We start from the raw sequence: 23,712 nt of genomic DNA, 5'->3' as shown, positions 1-23,712 counted from the left end.
AGCTATGTACAATTGTAGTAAGACTTCCTTACTCTTGTACTCCAAGCCCCTTGCAATAAAGGCCAACATGCTATTTGCCTTCCTAATTGCATGCTAACTTTGTGTGTTTCTTGTATCAGACACCTAAGCCTCTCTGGACACCAACATTTAATAGTTTCTCACCATTTAAAAAATATTCTGTTTTTCCATTCTTCCTACCAAAGTGAATAACTTATACTCCATCTGCCACCTTCTTGCCCACTGACTTAACCTGTCTATATCCCTTTGCGGACTCTTGCCCTCCTGACATTACTTTCCCACCTAGGTTTGTATCCTCAGCAAACTTGGATACACTACTCGGTCTCTTTATCCAAGTCATTAATATAGATTGTAAACAGCTGAGTCCTAAGCACCGATCCTTGCGGTATCCCACTACTTAAAGCCTGCCAACCTGAGAATGACCCATTTATCCCCACTCTCTTTTCTGTCCATTAACCAATCCTCTATCCATGCTCCATCCAGGTGACCACCATTTGGCCCATCATGCCTGCACTTTGAAAGAGCTATCCAATGAGTCCCACTCCGCTGCTCTTTCCCCATAGCCCTGCAAATCTTTCCACTTCAAGTATTTATCCAATTCAGTTTTGAAAACTATTACTGAGTCTGCTTCCATCACTTTCAGGTAGTGCATTCCAGATCATAACTCGCTGCATAAATTTTTTTCCCCTCACGTCGCCTCTGGTTCTTTTGCCAATGACCTTAAATCTGTGTTCTTTGGTTGCAGACCCTTCTGCCTCTGGAGACAGTTTTTCCTTATTTACTCTATCAAAACCGTTCACTATTTTGAACACTTCTATCAAATCTCCCCATAACCTTCTCTGCTCTGAGAAGGAACCACCTCAGTTTCTCCAGTCTCTCCACATAATTGAAGTCTTTCATTGCTGGTACCATTCTAGTAAATCTCCTCTGTACCTTAAGGCCTTGACAGCCTTCTGAAAGTGTGGTACCCAGAATTGGACATGATACTCCAGCATTTACTAATTACATAATACTAAGCAACGCTTTATAAAGGTTTAGCATAACTTCATTGCTTTTGTACTCTATGCCTCCATTTTTAAAGCCAAGGATCCTGTATGCCTTTTTAACAGCCTTCTCAATTTTTTTTAACTTGTTCTTGGGATGTGGGTTCTTGGGCGTCACTGGCAAGGCCAACTTGTCCTGCCACCTTCAAAGACTTGTGTACATAAACACCCAGGTTTCTGTGTTCCTGCGCCCCCTTTAAAACTGTACCATTTAATTTATGTTGCCTCTCATTCTTCCTACCAAAATACATCACTTCATACTTCTCTGCATTAAATTTCATCTGCCATGTGTCTGCCCATTTCACCAGTCTGATTATGTCCTCCTGAAGTCTGTTACTATCCTCCTCACTGTTTATATGTTTATAAAATGACTTTTGGGTTCCCTTTTATGTTACCTGCTAACCTATTTTCAAACTAGAATATTAAAACCTAAAGAGTTAGACAGCTTTGAGAAAGCATTAAGGAAACATTGCTCGTTTAACACACTATCTGCTTATGTATGGATAAACACCCATTTTCCACCCTATCGCACCCATCATTAAATAACTCCTTAATCTTTAATAGATTACCAGCTGGGCGTATGCTCCTAGAATTGGGTTTATTTACCCAAATGCCCGAGATTTGTTTCCTAATTTTCTTTACAGCTAACAGGTATGGTAGCAAAGTGGTTATGTTACTGGACTAGTAATCCAGAGGTCCAGACTAATATCCCAGAGTCGTGAGTTCAAATCCTGCCTTGGCAGCACGGGAATTTAAATTCAATTAATTAAATAAAATCTGGAATTAAAAAAAACTAGTATCAGTAATGGTGGCCACGAAACTACCAGATTGTCGTAAAAACCCATCTGGTTCACTAATGCCCTTTAGGGAAGGAAACCTGCCGTCCTTACCCGGTCTGGCTTATATGTGACTCCAGACCCACAGCAATGTGGTTGATTCTTAATCGCCCTATGAAATGGCCTAGCAAGCCACTCAGTTGCTCAAGGCGGCGGCTCACCACCACCTTCTCAAGGGCAATTAGGGCTGGGCAATAAATGCCGGCCTTGCCAACAACGCCCACATCCCATGAACAAATAACATTTTTTTTTTCGAAACCTCTGCCTTTTGTGCAATATCCAATTTTACTCATTCCCATTTTCTTGGCTTCAAAGCCATCAAGTTTCTTTTCTGATTTCTCCAAGCTCCCTAATTTAACCATTTAGGTCCATGTTTTCATCTCACTTGCAACCTTTCCTTGTGTATACGTTTTAGTTTTAGTGCAAATAAGCCATCGGAAAGTACAAACTTCAAAATGGAATTTCTCAAAAGAGGCAAAAATGGCCCAGTGAGATTATCCAGCCAGGGTTCCCAATCCTGATCACTACTGAGCAACCTCTACTGGAAGCGTGGAGAAATTGGGAGGGGACAGGATTGAGCTGGGCTATCATGCACATGCATTCTTCCTCTCCCTTTTTCTACACTCGCCATCCCCCAGGTCCAACAGCTTGCAAACATTCACACATGAAGGCCATTTGAGTTAAATACTGGGGTGGGGGGGGAGGAGAGAGGGGTGTGGATGGCATCATGGAGCTGTACCCCAGCAAGAATTTAACAGATTTCAGGGGACAAGCAAAAATTACTAGGAAGAAAACTGATCAAATTGCACACTCTCCTTCCCAACCCCACCAAAGACAATTCAGAAAGAATTTATTAAATACTGTGGGGACTATTCGGCTGCTAAGCAGTCTCCTCTCAAACTCAAATAAAAAGCAAGGCCATGCTCTCTAGGAGAGTTAAGGTGCTACTGTATTTCTTACCAAGGATATGGTTGAGCTGATCCAAATAGTGTTTGCCTGGGAAGATGGGTCTATTGGAGAGCATCTCAGCCAGGATACAACCTACTGACCAGATATCAATCGACTTGGTATAACCCTGCAAGAAAAACAGAACTGCAGTGTACATTCCTAGGTTTATGCATTAAAAATGAATTATAAACATAGACTAGCCAGAATATAGACTTCAAGTAGCTTTGCAATAAATCCTGAACCCCGATATCAGAAAGTATTTACTTTTTCCTTGTCATTGCTGTCAGGGGTACAGTCACAAAAAGTACAGGAGGCAGCCATTTAATCTCATGCTGCCCTTGCCTCTCCAAGTCCAGTGATGTATAATCAGATAGGCAGTGGCAGCCACATGATTATGAAGTGCAGCTTTAAATTGATACACATACAAGACAAATTAAAAGAACATTTGTATGAAACTTCAGGGCTCTGATAAACTTACAAACCGCTCCATTTTGAGCACGAGTAACTACAAAAGTGAGCAACTTATTCCTAGGTCTCTATCAATGTTGCTCTTTAACAGGCTATTAGATCAAGGAGGTAGTGCTTTTGGTCCCCAGTCTGCACAGCTTTATGATTCTACCAGGGGATGCGGCAGGGTAACAATACTGGCAACAGTGTCTCTGGGCTAGGAAGAAAAAGGGATTGACTTTTTTTTTTAAAAGCTAACATTCCCTGCCATACCAGAGTGCACAAAGACTGTGGACATAGTTGAATTCAGTTGTAGCATCCACAGTTAAATAGCCTGACAATGTCTAGACTCAAATGAAAGTTGCCATTTGGATGAGGTACTGGTGCTACCAGTGCCCATGAAATCGCATTCCAGCCCAAGGCACCATCTTCTGGGGGGGAGGGGGGGGTGCAGGGGGAAGAGGGAGAGAGTAACCAACTGGTTATTGGGAAGTGGCACATCCAATGTCACAGTGAAGTTAGAAATGTGTGAAGAGAAATCACAGATGATGCAAGCTTACCATCACAGTAGATCAATCCATTTGAGCTGATAAATTCCTGGATTTTAAAATCAGTTTTTCACTTTTTTTTAAAAAAATTATAGATTTGCTAAACAGCAATTTTTAGAAATCTCAACTTTTGAGTCATGCGAGATTGGTTCTGGGCGCCGTTCTGCTGTGCAAGGAGTTTACGATGTTGTCTATAGTGTTTCAAATTACCCCTTCTCCTGTACACCATTAGAAACACAAGTTTTGTATAAGCAGGGTAAGTAAACCGGGAAAAACCAGATTTGAAAACTGACCAGCTTGTGAACATTGAATTTCTTTCACAATGTTCAAACGGACTCAATTTTTAAATTAGTAAACTTAAAACTTCCCAGAAAATTTGATTAAAAAAGTGAAAACTTGAAGTGCCGTGGAGGCAGGATCTTTACAATATGATCATCCTACTTAAATCCCAATCCGAGATTCAAACTGCTGGTAGGTCGACAATGGCCCATTTGCAGAAACCATAACTACGCAGTTGTCTGCTGACCGGGAATTCAACACAACGAATGAGAAGTGATTCAGAAAACTAGAATGTAATCCTGCAATTGAATAGACATTAACGTACCAGAGTGAATTCAAGCCCACTGCAAGTCTAACTTTGTTCATTTAGAACAAGTATGTTATTGACCTTATTACCTTTCCTCCTTATACTTTAGCCCCTGAAAAGCACCAACAAGCAGACTGTACAAACATTGTTAAAATGTCTCAAGTAAAAAATAAAGCAGATGCTGGAAATATGCAGGTAAAAAGAAAAGACAAACTAACTGCAGGTGGGGCTAGTCGGCAAGGTGGCACCCAAAGCACTAATCTACCTGGCTTGACTTTCCCAGATGCTGACTGACATGGGGTAATTTCCAGCATTTGCCGGTTTATTTGATTTCCTGCATTTGCGCTTTACAACTCATTAAATTTCATTCATCCTACTTTCTATCAGCTACACATTATCTCCACATGCTCTATGGGGGTCTGGCGTGACCCACAGCAGAACGTTGTGTCCGCAGTAAGGAGCAGGCCGGGCATCCTCTTGGCTGTGCAGATTTTCACAAGCACCGAAGAAACAGACAGCAAGTTCATTTGTAACAAAACAAAATGCCCTCAGTATTCAGAATTAATTACAGTAATTCTCAGCCACCACCGAGGCACATAAATGATTAGGTTGGCTTTCACTGACAGTTGATGCTCCGAAGGTACAAAAGCAGCATTTTAAAACTGTGGAGACTTGACTTCTCTGCAACCAGACATTACTCAAGACTGCAGGATGAACAATGGAACGACAGACGTTTATAAATTACAACAGAATTATTACACCCATGGGGAAGTCGCACAATTGGATGACTGGTACAGAGAAACAATTCAGCTTAATTTCAATGTCTTTAACTCGTGTGCAATAGTCAGGGACACCGGGACTCCAACTGCTTTCAGTTTCAGCCTCAACTCTGTTGCAGGGCAAGTCACTTCCAGCACCTGGCACCGCCCCTCCATACAGCTGCATAATGTTATAGACTGGACTCTGCACAGGGCCTCTCCTCTGCAGCAAAATTAGCAATGAACATTGCTTTTGCAAGTGTTTAATACCTAGACCTCCAGAGCTGCAGGTGGGAGTTACGAGAAAACAAGTCAGTGCAATACTTTGTCACTGTACAACAGGACGAGCCATTTCTTCAGATCAGATTTTAAAGAAATCTGGGAGTCAGTTTGGGGCAGACACTGAGAATCTACACATACCAACTATCTAATGCTGGTTCCTGTGGCTTCCTTAGAACATGATAATCTTCACATTCTGATATCATGGGTCAATTATCCTATAAAGCTGCACTTCTGACACCAATTATCTATTGCTATGTGGTACTCAGTAACTAAACTGAACACAAGGTCCAATTTGGAAAAAAAACTGCAGAGATTTTACAAAACAAATGAGACTCCTGGTTGGTTTTGACCTTATGTGCACACTTATGAGGCACTGGCCCTACCCAACTTTGGACAGCATGCACATCTAATACAATATTCCATAGCCTATTATATAGGCTATTTGACAAATAACCCTTTCATACTCTCCAACTGAAGATTCGTGTTATAGAATTGGCCACATTACTTGTAATCTAGATTTACTCACATCACCACCCTCAACAGTTCTCCCCAACACTGTTCAAAGGAGGACAAAAAAAAACTATTGAGAATGGAGTTAGCAACACAATCTGTCAGAGTCAAAACCCATGTAAGCCAGGAGCAACAGCTGAGCCCTGTAGTTGTTACTGCCTTGTTAATCTTATTTCTCATTTGATGACCAGGACCATGAGCACACAGGGAACATTGTGACCAGTTTAAAGTTGGACAAAGACTAGTCAGCCAAATAATTCAGTATCTGTACAGTAGAAACTCCAGACAAAACAGAGAGGGGCTCCTCTCATGATGAATCTATCAACCCCTTGCCTCAGGTACAAGCTAGCATCAACATTCCTACAAGCTTTACAAGATTCACAGCTGCTGTTATTAGCAGCTTTTAAAATGCTCTATGGGACATCATGGCATTTAACAAAACAATTCATCACACTGGCAGATTTTGCCTCCTCTCCCTAACTTCTGTGATCCAAGCTAAGCTTCAGAGCTTACAACAGAAAGTGCAGATATAATGTGAACACTTAAATTTCTTAATTCAAACCCATTTAGTGGAATTCATCTCTATCAGTGTTGGCTCCAGGAATATTTAACGTATTTTTTTTTTAAAAAATCACTTAAGCCAACATGGTTTACGTGTGATGTGTTTAATTTGTCAGCTTAAATTGCTCCCACCAGTGACAGACTTGAAGTAAGTACATGGTGATGGTGCAAGTAGCAGGGTAGATTAGGGGAAACCAGTGGATGTAGTATATTTGGATTCTAAAAAGGAATTCAATAAGGTGCCACACAAGATTGGGTCTCATGGGATTGGGGATAATATATTAGCATGGATTGAGGATTGGTTAACGGACAGAAAATAGGAGAATTAAAACAGGTCATTTTCGGGTTGGCAGGTTGTAACTAGCTGGGTGCCGCAAGGATCAGTGGTTGGGCCTCAGCTATTTACTATATATATCAACGACTTAGACAAGGGGACCGAGTGTAATGTATCCAAGTTTGCTGACTATACAAAGCTAGGTGGGGAAGTAAGCTGTGAGGAGGATGCAAAGAGGTTACAAAGGGATATAGACAGGTTAAGGAGTGGGCAAGGAGGCAGATGGAGTATAATGTGGGGAAACATGAAATTATACACTTTGGTAGGAAGAACAGAAAAACAGAATATTTTTTAAAAGGTGAGACACTAAGAAATGTTGGTAGTCAGAGGGATTTGGGTGTCCTTGTACTCTAATCACAGGAAGTTAACATGCAGGTACAGCCAGCAATAAGGAAGGAAAATGGTATGATAGCCTTTATTGCAAGGGGGTTGGAGTATGAGTAAGGAGGTCTTGCTGCAATTATATAGGGCTCCGGTGAGACCACACCTGGAGTACTGTGTACCAATTTGGTCTCTTTACCTAAGAAAGGATATACTTGCCTTAGGAGATGGTGTAACAAAGGTTCACTAGATTGATTCCTGGGATAAGAGGGTTGTCCTATGAGGAGAGATTGAGCCTATATTCTCTGGAGTTTAGATGAGAGGTGATCTCATTGAAACATACAACATTGAGGGCTTGACAGGGTAGATGCTGAGAGGCTGTTTCCCCTGGCTGGAGTGTCGAGAACTTGGGTCATAGTCTCAAGATAAGGGGTCGGCCATGTAAGACTGAGATGAGGAGGAATTTCTTCACTCAGAGTTGTGAATCTATGGCATTCTCTCCCCCAGAGGGCTGTGGATGCTCAGTCGTTGAGTATATTCAAGACTGAGATCGACAGATTTTTGGATACTAAGGGAATCAAAGGACACGGGGATAGGGCGGAAAAGTGGAGTTGAGGCAGATGACCCGCCATGGACTTACTGAATGGTGGAACAGGCTCGAGGGGCCACATGGCCTATTCCCGCTACCATTTCTTATACTCACCGAATGACAAATGATGCAACTGTATTATAGGCAATTCCCAACTGAACCAGAATAAAACAGGAAGGAAGACAAACCCACTCCGAGGCCATCCAACATTCCCAAACCAAAATATTTGGCTGCTCACTATAGTTCGATGTACTGTCATTTTCAATACTACTACCCTGTTTTTTCTGGTGGGGGGCCTCAATGTTTTTAATTTGAATTACAACAAGGATATTCAATTAACAATGGTACTTAATGGATTTGAGTTTCAACAGAAAACAAATAACTGAAGATGTTGTGTTGCTACAGGAAGACACAGCACAGCCACCTTTAGGGACTGAGCAGCAGAAGGTCTTTGATTTTTAGGACATTGCTTGTTTATTTTTGTACAGCCTCAATCTTACATTGTCACCTCTGGGTTAGGATTAATAAAAAAGGTGAAAGAGCTCACCTTGGAGTTAAGCATAATCTCAGGTGCTCGGTACCAACGGGTAGCAACATATTCTGTCAGGAACCCGGTATGATCATGGTCTGGGTCAGCCACACGTGCCAGTCCAAAGTCACAGATCTGTAAGGGAGGAAAAACAAAGCATTATTTATGTATCAGGAAGCCACAGCATTTCCCACTCCATGTATTGAACATCTGAAGAAAAGGTTTTCTATATTTGAGGACAGGCCCACAGCCACACCTGAGCCACAGACCTTGTGTGTAAGTTAGTATTGCTACTACCTCCACCAAAATTGCAGATTAAAGCTTTATGACCAATCCATACATCCCAAAACTCCCATCCACTATTCTGGTAATACATCCTACCCACATTACCTCTAGTCTTATATTGACGGGAGGTCTAATTTGCTCGAGCAAATTGGATACAAAAGCTCTTCACTTTGCATCCTCATTTTTAGATTTAAAACAATGGAAGTTGAAGAAAATGCACAAAACCCATACAAGGCACTGCATCCTTCCCCCATTAACAGACATTTGACTGGGTGGGTGATAAGCAGACCTGTGGAATGCAGGACACTGCTGTCTGGCCCTACAGTTTAAACAAAACCGTTGATTTTCAACACTAATTTTGTTTGATAGAATGTGTTAAGACAGTCAAGAAACCCAGGAGGCATAGAGAGAGGTTTTCAGTCTGTTAGCTGATATCAGTTTGTTCACTGATTGGGAAATTACTCTCAGACTGACAGTAAATGGAGGTGAAGATGCCCAAATACAGTGAAAATTGGACTAAATGGTCACCCTGGGGACTGCACTGAATTGGATGCTGCATCTGGCAATGCTGAGCCACAGACAAAATAGTGAAATTTGACATCCGAAACCCAACCCCGGCAACCTTTTAGAAAAGCTCATTTATATCAACCTAGTAATTTTACTACTGACTGCAGTAGCAATAGAGACCATTAAATCCAGGCTCAGCACTAGTTGAACAGGAATCGTCTGTTGGAAAAACAGTGTTTACTACACGTTTCACTTAATTTATATTTTTACAGCATCAACGTGGATTTTCAGTTTTACTGTTTAGCAGCCAGAAAAGGAACAGCAGGGTTATGTTGTTTTACTTCAATTCCAGTGCCAAATTCACGCCCGTTCACAAACACTTTCACACACTAGTTCAAGAGCGGTTGAACAGATGCCAGTTAGCAGACTGGTTCCTGTGCCAGTTGTGATGTGACGCACAACAGTTTATGGGCACTATGATGGCAACAGTATGACCGTTGGGGCCAACACCATGTGAATCTGGCATCAGACGTTCCACAAGTATGGGAGACGGTCATGTAGAGATGCTGATTTGCATATCATTGTTGTATTACAAATTTAGCACTGGATTTACATCAATACCAATGTGAATTTGGCATCAAACACTTGCTGCAACAGCTGAAGTCTGTTCGCTAATCTTTTTTTCCCTGTGATAAATACGAAATGCAACAGACTGAGCTACTTCAACAGACAGAACAAATCTCAGGCATATTTAGAAGTCTCAAACACTGAAAAGTCATACAAAAACCTCACTCTTATGTTAAAATCACCTCAGCATTAGAATTAGGCTTCGGATATCGGTAACCTACCAAAAACAACAGGTCACTTCATTTAGCACTTTTAGGAAAAAACAAAAAAAATCCTCCAGTTGGTCTTCTATGGGGTTTCTGCCACAATTTTGTTCTTCTTAAAAGTTATATTTTTGGGTGGCACACACCAACGTGTGCCATCGTTGCCAAAGTCCACACTGATCTACTGTCAGGCACAGCAGCAGGTCTGTCATTTCTAAACCTGTACGACAAACTGTTTGGGGAACTGTGGTAGCCAGCGACGAGGTGCGGTTAAATACTTACCTCCTAGAGAACAGGCCAGGTGCAGGGATAACTAGTACCTTTATCTGTAATTCCATTCCCCCTCCCTGGCCACTGTCTCAGGCTGAACCAGATTGTTTGCAATCTCAGCGTCCTATTTGACACTGAGCTGAGCTTCCACAGAAACATAGAAAATAGGAGCAGGAGTAGTCGGCCTTTCGAGCGTGCTCTGCCATTCAATATGATGATGGCCCGATCTCAATACCATATTCCCACTCTCTCCCCATACCTCTTGATGCCTTGTGTCTAGAAATCTATCTCCTTCTTAAATATATTCAGTAACTTGGCCTCCACAGCCTTGTGGTGGAGAATTCCACAGGTTCACTACCCTCTGAGTGAAGAGATTTCTCCTCATCTCAGTCCTAAAATGTCCTGCCCCGTATCCTGAGACTATGACCCCTCGTTCTGGATTCGGCCCCCCCACCCCAGCCATGGGAAACATCCTCCCAGCATCCGGTCTGTCTAGCCCTGTCAGAATTTTATATGTTTCAGTAAGATCCCCTCTCATTCTTCTAAACTCTAGTGAATACAGGCCTAGTTGACCCAATCTCTCCCCATACGAGACCCTGCCATCCCAGGAATCAGTCAGGTGAACCTTCGCTTCACTCCCTCTATGGCAAGTAAAGCCTCTCTTAGGTAAGGAGACCAAAACTGCACAATATTCCAGGTGTGGTCTCACCAAGGCCCTGTATAGCTGCAGTAATGACGTGGAGATGCCGGTGATAGACTGGGGAGGACAAATGTAAGGAGTCGCCTGACGAAGGAGCAAAGCTCCGAAAGCCTGTGATTTCAAATAAAGCTGTTGGACTATAACCTGGTGGTGTGCGACTCCTTACATTTATAGCTGCAGTAAGACATCCTTGCTCCTGTACTCAAATCCTCTTGCAATGAAGGCCAACATGCCATTTGTCTTCCTAACTGCTTACTGCACCTGCATATTTGCTTTCAGTGACTGGTGTACAAGGACACCCAGGTCCCTTTCTACATCAACATTTCCCAATCGATCACTATTTAAGTAATACTCTGCCTTTCTGTTTTTCCTTCCCAAGTGGATAACTTCACATTTTTATCCATGTTATACTGCATCTGCCATGTACTTGCCCACTCAACTTGTCTAAATCACCTTGAAGCCTCTCTGCATCCTCCTCACAACTCACGATCCCACCTAGTTTTGTGTCGTCAGCAAACTTGGAAATATTACATTTGGTTCCCTCATCCAAATCATTGATATATATTGTGAATAGCTGGGGCCCAAGCATTGATCCCTGCGGTACCCCACTAGTCACCACCTACCACCTCGAAAAAGATCCATTTATTCCTACTCTCTGTTAACCAATTTTCAATCTATTCCAGTATATTACTGCCAATCCCATGTGCATTAATTTTGCACGCTAACCTCATGTGAGACTTTATCAAAAGGTCTTCTGAAAATCCAAATACACCACATCCACTGGTTCTCCCTTGTCTATTCTACCAGTTACATCCTTAAAAAAACTCCAGTAGATTTGTCAAACACGATTTCCCTTTCATAAATCCACATTGACTTTGTCTAATCCCGTTGATATTTTCTAAATGACCTGTAATCACATCCTTTATAATACAATAGCATTTTCCCTACTACTGATGTTAGGCTAACCAGTCTGTAGTTCCCTGTTTTCTCTCCCTCCTTTTTTAAATAGTGGGGTTACATTTGCCACCCTCTGATCTGCAGGAACTGTTCCATAATCTATAGAATTTTGGAAGATGACAACTAATGCATCCACTATTTCCATGGCTACCTCTTAGTACTCTGGGATGCAGATTATCAGGTCCTGGGGATTTATCGGCTTTCAGTCCCATTAATTTCTCCAGCACTTTCTTTTTACTAATACTAATTTCCTTTAATTCCTCCTTCTCACTAGACCCTTGGTTCCCGAGCATTTCTGGGAAGTTATTTGTGTGCTCTTCCGTGAAGACAGAACCGAAGTATCTGTTTAATTGCTCTGCCATTTCCTTGTTCCCCATTACAAATTCTCCCGTTTCTGACTGTAAGGGACCTACATTTGTCTTCACTAATCTTTTTCTTTTTACATACTTGTAGAAGCTTTTACAGTCCACTTTTACGTTCCTTGCAAGTTTACTCTCTATTTTCCCCCTCTTAATCTCTTGGTCCTTTTTTGCTGAATTCTAAACTGCTCCCAATCCTCAGGCTTGCTACTTCTTCTGGCAACTTTATATGACTCCTCTTTGGATCTAATACTATCCTTAATTTCTTTTGTTAGCCATGGTTGGGCCACTGTTCCTTTTGTGTTTGAAGGGTTGGGATTTGAACCAGCTGAATGTTGCAGTCGAGCGACACAGAATGACAACCTAGTTTCAGCTGAGACTAGTTATAAAAAAAAACACAAATGGAACAGATGGTCAGAAACTGAACTACAAAAGTGATTAAGCATGTGGAGATATAAAAAACTGCAATAACAAGGTTAAAATTTGCAGCACAATCGGGTTACGAAGTAGCAACTGTCATGCGGGTGTATGCGGGGTATATTTGATTAACCTTTGAGCCATGTCCAATCACGAGTCACTGACTCAGATCGACTGAAGCCACGATACAGCAAAAATGGACCTTACTGTCCAGATAACTGGACAAACTTAGATAAAAGACAGAACTAAAAGAAGGGGTTTAGCTAACGATGCAAAGTTATAATTAGGTTGTTTTTGAATGTTGCCACGGAGCCGGATTGGCTAAGGAATAAGTAATGTAGTAACGGCCATCGGTGTGCTCCAGTCTTGTACTGTATATAAGCTTGTGAATTTTGTTGATCGGGGAGAAGGTGCTCGCAGACCGTTCTCCCAGAGCTCTGTTTTAATAAACTGCATCTTTTACTTTACCACAGATTAGATGTGAATTTATTTTCACCCATGTTTTTGCACCAGAAAGGAATGTATAACTGTTGCAATTCATGCATTCGTTCCTTAAATGTTAGCCATTGCCTATCCACCGTCATGCCTTTTAATGAAGCTCCCCAATCTATCACAGCCAACACACTCCTCATATCTTTGTAGTTTCCTTTGTTTAGATTTAGGACCCTAGTTTCAATTGGACTACTTCACTTTCCACCTTAATGAAGAATTCTATCATGTTATGGTCACACTTCCCTAAAAGGACCCTGCACAAAATTAATTAACTCCTTCTCATTGCACAATACCCAATCTAGGATAGCTTATTCTAGTTGGCTCCTCAACACACTGATCTAAAAAACCATCTCGTGTATGCTCCAGGAATTCATCCTCCACAGTATTATTGCTAATTTGGTTTGGCCAGTCTATATGTAGATTAAAGTCACCCATGATTACTGTAGTACCCTTGTTACATGCATCTCTAATTTCTTGTAATCCCCTACATTACCATTACTGTTTGGAGGCCTATAGACAACTCCCACCAGTGTTTACAGCCCCATGGTGCTTCTTAGCTTCACCCAGACTGATTCTACATCTTGATTTTCTGAGCCAATATCCTCTCACTATTGCTCTGATTTCATCCTTTACTAACAACGCCACCCCACCTCCTTTTCCTTTTTCCCTGTCCTTCCTAAATATCGAATACCCTTGAATATTCAGCTCCCAGCCTTGGTCACCCTGCAGCCATGTCTCTGTAATTGCAATTATATCATATCCATTTACATCTATTTGTGCTGTTAATTAGTCTACCTTATTACAAATGCTTCGTGTATTCAGATACAGTGCCTTTAGATTTGTCTTAACATTTTTAGACATCTTAACATTTTTTTTGTACTGTGGCCCTATTTGTCTTATTACCATTTTTTCTTACCTGGACCCTATTTGTTAGTGCACTCTTGTTTGTATGCTTTGTCCCTTCCTAACACAATCTGGTTATCCTTACCCCAATCACTTTCCTGCACTGCTTCCTTGTCTTTCCTCTTTAATAGTCGAGATTTCTCTCCACCGGGACCCTATCACCCCCCACCCACCCCCCCATTTAGTTTAAAGCCCTATCGACCTCCCTAATTATTCGATTCGCTGATGGTCCCAGCATGGTTTGGGTGTAGTCCGTCCCAATGGAACAGCTCTCTCTCCCCCCAGTACTGGTACCAGTGCCCCATGAATCGAAATCCACTTCTCCCACACCAATATTTGAGCCACGTATCATCTTCCTGATCCTATTGACCCTAGGATTATTACCTGAACCAATTTGCTCATGGCTCAGGTAATAATCCAGAGATTACCACTTTGTGGTTCTGCTTTTTAAATTTAGTCCCTAGTTGCTCAAACTCTCAGCAGAACCTTTTTCTTAGTCCTACCTATGTAGTTGGTACCTACGTGGACCATGACAACTGGATCCTCCCCCTCCAAGTTCTTCTCCAGCCCGGAGAGGTCCTTAACTCTGGCACAGGGTAGGCAACATTGCCTTCGGGACACATGCTCCTGGCTGCAGAGGCCCTTCCATATCTCTAACATCCTCCAGCTCTACAACCCTCTGGAGAACTCTGCATTCCTCCAATTCTGTTCTCGTGTATTACCCTCTTCTGTCGCCTTACCATTGGCAGCCGTGACTTTAGTTGCCGAGGCACTAAGACTTCAATTCCCTCCCAAAACGTCTCCACCTCTCTCTCCTCCTTTAAGACTTAAAACTTACCTCTTGGACCAAGCTTCTGTTCACCTGTCCTAATGTCTCCTTTTCAGTCAATTTTGCCTGATTACACTCCAGTGTAGCGCCTTAGGATGTTTTACGTTAAAGGCATTATATAAAGGCAAGTTATTGTTGTAAGGCTTTTAATGAGTGCATACTGTGATTCATCTTATTGTTACAAGGCTCCATATTTGGCATTTCAGTAGTTATTACGTTCTTATTTTAGTGGACCTTAAAAGGTCCATGTTGGATCACCGTTTGATTTTCCATCTTGAGATAAAGCTCCTGAAACCCACCTACCAACTCGCTCCGTTAGCCATACCTAGGCTGGAAGTCTCCTTCATGTGAAAGCACAACTGACAAACCTGCAGCCTACAACTCCTTGGTGTGGTATGCTAGTATATTAATGGGAGACCTCAAAGTAGCCAATTTCAAAACTAGATTCCATTCCTCTCCCCACCCACTTGTCCCCTGAAGGCACAGAGTCCCACTGAGGTTTGGTACCAGTCACTCACCCAGGTAACTAGTCTCTTTGTATAAGCCTAATGGGTACCAAGAGTATATGACCACCAGGGGAAGGGGGAGGTCACCACAGCTGAGCCAGACCTCACCTGACTTTCAAGCACTCACTTTTCAGCAGTGGTCCCTCAATAGCAACCAAGAGTGTGAGCCACAGACTAGGAATTGAACCTGCGACCTTATGGTGTGTATGGCCTTTACCAACTGGACCATCAGGGGAGTCATAAATCCCATTGATAGCTGTCAAATAATACAATATAAAACAACCAGAAAAAGCTGCAATTGCACAGCAGACCCAGCAGTACCTGTAAAAATGAAAGAACTGAGGGTCTACAACTGAGACAGTAACCTGTCTTTTCTCTTTTTAGATGCTGATGGGCCTTCTCTGCACTTCCTGCACTGTCTTTTTACTCCACCTGTTTAATGATGGTGTATAGGATAGATGGCACTGCATTTAGATACCATTTCAATTTCTCTTTAACAAAGTGCCAAAGACTTCTGGAACAGGTTAGCTGGGAAAGCAAACAAAGCAGACAGTATAAATAGGCATTTATGAGGAACGAATATTAAGGGATAAGATGAGGAGGGACAAGTGCCTCTGATCTATGAAAAATAAATGGGCTTGTTGGGCTTAATGCCTTTTTTGCCTGTTCTTAAATTCTTGTATGTTTGCATGTATTGGAGGGAAGGGAACAAAGAGGATGAAAAGTGATAGATTGTTATCAACACCTCATGACTATATTATTTAATCATGAAAGGTTGCTCTTTAACAAAGGAGGTCACTTATACAAAGCAAATGCCTGAAACGGTTCTCCACTCTATTTAGTTACCTGCAGGCCCCAAAAGGAACTGAATCCAATTAAGTCTGATAATTTTGAGGGGTGATTCTAGCAACTTAAGGAACTGTTAAGTTTTTGGGGTTATACGCCAGATAGTCTCCTTGGGTTCAGTGTCACTAACCATGTCCATATGTGGACCTCACATCCTCCATGAACTAGAGACTATTCCTGCCCAAAATCCAAATAAATGTATTAAGATCCAAAGATTAAACAAGAAAATCCTTGCCCCGAGACTCTAATTCCAGAATATATTGTGTGCCATCATATAGCTTCAACTTCAGGAGATCAAAGAATACACATCAGACTGCGGCTCATGCTATAAGTTAACAGATTTATTTGGCATTAAACAGGTAAGTGAATAGTACTCAACATGAACATGGAGGGATTTGAACACGGGAAGTTTGAAGGAAGTCTCAAACTGAACTGCTCTCTGACTGCAATTCAGCCAAGATGCATGCCAAATTCCTTTGAAGATAACCCAGAACAAAGGACATTAAAATTGTATGCCCCCAATTTGTATAGCTATCAATCAAACCCATTACTTTAGATGTCAATTACATAGGATGCTTGCCCCACTTTGAATGATGAGAAATTATCAATTTGCGAAGCCAGTTATCAGAGACACTACTGGGATTAATGGCTCCCCGCTCAGACGTTAGCATATTAAACTCCCCTTTGTTCATCAGCAGATGTGTATCAATGCTTTGAGCATACTAGACCATAATGTTTATTCCCCACAGCTTGAAAAAAAATTGAGCTAGCAGTAATTAGTTTTAACTCGAATGTACCATGACCAAAGAAAAGGGAATAAAATAATACACCATACACAAAAATGCTTCATTCTTGTCACAGAGAATTTGATTTTATACAAAGCAAGTTGCACACTAAAAAGACACAAGTTTGAATCCGTGCCTCAAAAATTGTTGGACACTTGCTCTGACTGGATTATATACAGCAGCAGTATAACCCACCGTTCACCTGAGGAAGGAGGAAGCCTCTGAAAGCTTGTGGAATTTAAAATAAATTTGTTGGACTATAACTTGGTGTTGTAAAATTGTTTACAATTGTCAACCCCAGTCCATCACCGGCATCTCCACATCATATATATCTGGAAGCATACTTATTTTTTTTAAATAATTGCCTGGGGGAGGGAAGATTTGGGAAGAGAAGAAACTGGATTTTCAATCAACAAATGAATCATTTTAATAAAGTGAGATGATCTACCAGGCAAGGCCAGTCAGGAGCAGACACAACTTTACCTCTAACATGACAGATGGACTCTAATGACAGCCTCGGGGCTAGAAAAGTTCTCTACCCAAGCCCATATCAGTATTATGTAACATTTGCAAATGCTCGATACCCCTGCAGTCTGCCACTGGATAACATAAGTACCACCAGAGAACGTGATCAGATGTGATAGCACTGATTGCGACATTAGACAGTAAGCAGGAATGTACAGTGTTGCTGTCCCAGTTTCATAACTGCTGGCTTACTGCATATAAATCCAAAATCCATTAAAAATACCTATTACAAAAATTATATCATAAAAAAATCCCTACAGGTTAAAAAAATGCAATCCCCTTGCCGTGGGCATCATTGGGTGATGTGGCTATCCTTTGCAGTTAGTTGTATTGTCCTGCTAGTTCATTAAATATGTATGTAAGGAGTCGCACAACACCAGGCTATAAGTCCAACAGCTTTATTTGAAATCACAAGCTTTCGGAGCTTTGCTCCTTCGTCAGGTGAAAGAGCAAAGCTCCGAAAGCTTGTGATTTCAAATAAAGTTGTTGGTCTATAACCTGGTGTTGTGTGACTCCTTACATTTGTCCACCCCAGTCCATCACCGGCATCTCCACATCATGGCTATTAAATAGGCACGTTTAGAAGTTCTTAAAAAGTTTGAGTGAGAGTATGTAATCCAATTCAGGTTCAGAAATCTCTGAACCCTGGCATAATGTTCTGATCTTCCAGCTGTTTTAGATTTTACTGCATTTTATTGAAAAATAAAACTCAATTGCTTTGAAGAAAAAGAAACCAAAGCAAAAGCAAAAAACAGTTTTACTGACTCCTGGCTGGATGATGTTGAGGTGGTTTATACTATAGAAATACACAGAAACATACCACTTGTTACTGGCGATTAGGTTTTATAGCTCTGCCGAAGTGGATGAGAAAGCACTACACTGCAGGGTCCACTGGCAGATCAAAAAAAGGAACAGTTAGAAACATCTCAAACATTCCAGTCTATCCAACCTCAACAGCTGGCGCCATCAGAGATTAAATTTTCATTAAACATTTGGCTATTCTGATTTGTTGGCAATGCATTCAAAACTATTAGTTGACTGGGTCGGTCTCAGAAATTCACTGAATAATACAGGGTGAGATAACATTCTAATTTCATTAACCATGTACTTGGAATCTTGTGTGTTCAGTGAGGACTGCCAGAGCTGAAAGTACATACTGATCATAGAAAAATATACCTTGTATTTCCATTTATAAATGCTACATTAGTGCACGCACAAGGATTATCTACTTATAAATATTTTTCATGCTGCTCAACCCTAAATCCTTTGAAATTGGACATCTGCAAAGCTTACCATTTGACAATCTGAAAAAAATGACACTTTTAATAAGAAAGTTTAATTGGATATGGAACCAGTTTATTAAGATAAATCCCCCTTAATCTGAGTAAATTGGATAATTCACCAAACATAGTATCTAATTAAAGTGTCACTTCAATTTTTAAGAAATTAATTGTTGTATCTTAACTTGTTTATTTAAAGGTACCACTACTTGTGGCCAACCTAAGTAATTCCCACAGGTCAGAGTTGTAAGATGAGTTAATTATATGGAGAGGTTAGGTTTAAACCCTAATACCACCAATAATAATTTGCTTGAGTTAAGATGTAAATTTGTCTCAGTCTGACCCAAACTGATGGGCCAACAGGTGAGCTTTTCAGCCATATAATTTCAAACTTAATTACTGCCTATTCTTGGATTAATGACAGAACTGAAAATGATTTGGTTAAAATGGATCAAAATTGACCAAAAATAAACAAAAACTCAAAATACAAGAATCCAGAAGCCCTAATTATACCCTTTCAGCTACCGAACATTAGCTCAGTTACTACCTCAAAATGAGATTTTGTAACACGACTTCAACACAGCATTTACACAGCTCAGATTACACCCTCTTTAGTGCCCCGCAGTCACAATGGAGGATCAAAAAAATTCACTCTGTATACATCTAACTCGAGGAACCTAAATGTCCGTCCACTCGTATCGGAGTCATTGTTCGTAGCGAGCTTTAATCCAAGCTCCGATTGGTTGTTGCCACTATATCAGCGTTCTGATTCGTTCCCAAATGCTCATTAGCAAATCAAATGCAAGATTTACCATATGACACCAAAGTCTGGCTCTCCACCACCCAGCCCCAATTTCCCTACTGTCACCAGGCTTGGTGTAGCCCGAGGCTTTCTTTCTCATGCTCTCCTGACCCAGTGCAGACAACGGTCACAGCAACGGCTCCACATTACCTGCACAGATCCCCAGCTCCTCTGTTATCCAACACCCAACAGTCATTGCAACTGCAACCAGCTTTATCCCCACAACTGCTGACAGAATTAAAAGGCTAACAGAGAATGGAGCAAGCAGTCCAGTAATGATCAACTGTATTGGAGGTGGAGGAAGGAGAAAGGAATGGGTAGAATCTTAGCTACCAGAAGCTGCAGCTGTCTCAGGTGTGTACTGTACATTTGAGTGGGAGATTATTTATTAATTACATGTTATATGTATACATGTATTTGTCAAACTGCCAGTGCAAATAAGGCCAACTCTGCTGCTGCGCAATATACAAGCGCCTGCTCTGCAGTATTAGTTCATTGTTACCCAAAAGGCATTAATCACACTCCCTGCAAAGTCTGAGGGGACAACCGGATGGGATTGTAGTGCCCCTTCAGAGTAGCCACTGGTACACCAACATTCACTCTCACTAGTTTGTCAATTCCACTGCAATTTGTAATAAAAAGGGAAATGCAATGATACTAACCTTCAGATCGCAGGTGGTATTGAGCAGTAGGTTGGATGGTTTGAGATCCCGGTGAAGGACATTGGCAGAGTGGATGTACTTTAACCCTCGCAGGATCTGATACAGGAAGTAACAGATGTGATCATTGCTAAGATGCTGAGTCTTCAGCAGTTTATACAGGTCTGTTTCCATCAGGTCCTGAACAATGTACCTGGGAACAAAGTCAAGGAAGCCACACCAATATGCTCAACATGGAATGCCCTACGTTAAACCTATGCAACCTGTTAAAGAAGAAAAATGGAACCGAGGGATTCAACAGGAAAATACACGATTTAACTTAAAAGAAACTTGCAGCTCCAGTAACGTTCTATTTACCTTTGCAATGCGACTTCATAAAACATGCAAGTCAAATGAAAACTCTTCCCTTGCTCTTTAACCACATTCCAGATCTATGGTATTAACACCGACAGACAGAGTAAAACAACCATTCCTCAGAAGAGCTTCCTCTGAGTGTCACAAATCAACTCAACACTGGTTTGGTCAGGAGGGTGTAGCTATATGTGACAAAGGCACAGAACCATCACGCCTTCTCTCCATATATAGTCACCAGACACTCAACATGGGGGACGATTGATTATTAAATTACATCCAATGAACAAAGTTGTCAGCACTGCACCCAGATGTTGTAGTGATTTACAGTCAGATAACTGCATGTTCATTATTTTTGTTCATTTTTTGGGGTGCACATATGCACTCAAGGGGAGGATAGTTAGTACTGGGGAATGAAACATTTTGCCAGAATGATTACATTCTGGGATCAGGTGTAGCAGAAGGCAGATGCTGGGTAAAGCTCCATTTATTCTGCCCTAAGAAGATGCATTGACACCAGAAGAGCATCCTCACTGCGCAAGTGGGAATTTTTCCACACCGCACACCAGCCATCCTTGTAGACTTTGAGCAATATTGAAATTCACTGCTAAATTATACATACTTATCTGCTTTGGGCCAACACTCACCAGGAATTGAGTTGATAGTGCTCATTTCCTTTCATGTAGGACCCTTACAATCAGCACATAGAGGAACCTTTCATCCCATTAGCCTGGCTGGATTCAAACTCAGATGATCTAGAGATGAAAGGGCAGTGTGCTAATCCCATGTATCAATCAGCCTCATTGAAAAAAAGACTACTGTACGACTAGGATACACATCTTTCATCTGGTCAATGGCAGGGGCTCGGATGATGTCATTGATGCCAATGATATTCTCATGTTTGAAGCGCAGCAGAATTTTAATCTCACGCAGGGTCCGCTGGCAGTACGTCTGGTGCTCGAAAGGACTGATCTTTTTGATGGCCACACGAACTTTATTCACGTTGTCATGGGCTGAGCTGTAAAAACACACAGAACGTTTCATTGGATTGGAACACAAGTTAATCAAGAAGCAAGCTCCCTGTAAAGGCTGGCAACACTCAGCAATAAACCTGCACAATATACAGGGATAGGATAGACATGGTAAAATAGACATTTTTAAAAATCAGACAGGTCAGGGATAACGATGGGTAAATCTTTTAAAAACAGTATCAGGTCAAAGGTCATAGCAGTTGAGTGACAGATTAAACATCCACTACTGGGTGCCCCAATAAACTACAAAATGGCATCTGAGGACAAAAGCCCCTAAATGAGTTCTAATCTTATCAGGGGGAGGCTGGGGAGGACAAGAGGAGGAAGATGAACTCAGTGGTTTGCTCATGGGAAAGGAATGGGGTGAAGGAGGGGAGAAGTGAGTCATGTCCTAGTGGCAATGCTGTAGAGTAGATAAGAGGGGAGGGGAAGAGTTAGCCATTACATTATCCTAATCAATCCATACTGTAAAAACACCTCATTGAGTCTGAGAAGTATCTTAAGGCACTTACATACAATGAATTACTTGATGTGTAATAACTACTAGGCTGGCAAATACCAGCCATTTTTGGCCTACCAAAAGCCCACAAGTAGTAAAATGACCACCAATTAATCTGGATTTTTGGTAGCATTTGCTGAGGGGGTTGGCCAGGAAACCAGAACTGCCTGGCCTTCTTGGAACAGTGCCATAGGATTTTACGATTCACTTGAACTACCAGAACAGACACACAAGGGCCACAAGTTAACATCTCACCTGAAGGACAGTGCCTTTGCACTGCACTGCAGTGTCAGCTTAAGATTTTGAGACTAAACCCTGGTATGGGACTTGAACCCATACATAACCTTCTGACTTTGAGGCAAGAGTGCTACCAGATAAGCTAAGATGCAGGACTCTCATTGGGAAAATGACACCTCACAGCAAGAAGCGTGACTTCTACAGAATATGTTTCAAATGTTCAACTGATCAGTTTAGTTGCTTTAGATTTAAAGCAGCACACCTCCAACTTGGCCATGTCCAATTGATCCTTCGGTTCCTTAAGTCTAAATGCGAGACATCCAGCCTGCACCTCTTTGCTCAGCTCACTTCTGTAACTGTATGCAGGATACCCAGAATCACGTAGTGTGATAGAAGTAGAGAATTAAAATTGGCATTCATAGAAGACTAGATCTATTGTACATCAACTAGAATGCATAAGACATAACATAACTTAACTAAATTAAGTCAATTTAACATTGGAATATCAGTTCCATAAATCATACCTGACAAAGTAGAATAATTTCTGAAGAGCTATTTCACAACCCTCACCTGGGCTGTAAAAACGTGAATGAAGTATTTGCAATAATTCTATACGGTGGGATGCACGTATGTTTGGATCGCGCTCACTTGCAACGCCCTGACTGACCAAACACTGTTGACCTTCATCATCTAGGCCAGGAAGGCACAATCTTTTTATCTTTGAGGGTTGCTTAGGTGCATACCATGGAACCTTGAGGGCCATACACAAGGTTTTAGTCCACGTTCTCATTAATTAGCATATCTCAAGCTGCACGTACAAACAAATCGTGGTGTTCTTTGTGGGATGATTGCCGGTGTTTGCGGGACAGATGTGACACAAATTTGGACCTCAACTCTAAACTCATGTAAAATGACCACTTGGCTACCAACACCTGTGGAATCGTGAGCCAACCGGTCAGTGGCTCTGGGAGAGGAGGGGAGAAAACTGGGGCAAAAACATCCATGGTAGAAATGTAATAAAATTAGGGAAAAAATTAACCCAAACCAGACAAATAGTCAACTGGGGACAGTGTCACATTTTCATTAGTTATAAATACTATGAGTATAGTCACATAGGCACATGAGTAAGCTCATTTTGCAGGGAAGACAGACGATCTGGAATGTCACTGACCAGTTAATATTCATTTCTGGCTGTGCATCTTACAGGTTCACAAAATTAACACTAATATCTGAATTAATTCAAATCTTCTGGGCATTAGTCTAGTCACAGCAAAACAAAAACAAAGTACATGCACCCACCACCCAGAGGTAACACATCTTTCAATGCAAGGT

At 41.5% G+C, this 23,712-nt stretch overlaps 1 protein-coding gene across 1 annotated transcript in view; it reads right to left on the bottom strand.

Moving 5' to 3' along the window:
• mapk1 (mitogen-activated protein kinase 1) overlaps nt 1-23,712 on the bottom strand; it is an 89,228-nt gene that overhangs the window by 14,815 nt on the left and 50,701 nt on the right. Inside the window, exons 2-5 of the mRNA XM_068005531.1 lie at nt 21,449-21,631; nt 20,266-20,455; nt 8,329-8,445; nt 2,858-2,972 (exon numbers count right to left, since the gene is read on the bottom strand). Coding sequence (XP_067861632.1) covers nt 2,858-2,972; nt 8,329-8,445; nt 20,266-20,455; nt 21,449-21,631 — 605 coding nt within the window. The remainder of the gene's footprint in view (nt 1-2,857; nt 2,973-8,328; nt 8,446-20,265; nt 20,456-21,448; nt 21,632-23,712) is intronic.

This window comes from Heptranchias perlo, chromosome 25 (assembly GCF_035084215.1).
Source record: "Heptranchias perlo isolate sHepPer1 chromosome 25, sHepPer1.hap1, whole genome shotgun sequence".
Classification (NCBI taxonomy): domain Eukaryota; kingdom Metazoa; phylum Chordata; class Chondrichthyes; order Hexanchiformes; family Hexanchidae; genus Heptranchias; species Heptranchias perlo.
This window is presented reverse-complemented; position numbering and strand designations above follow the sequence as displayed.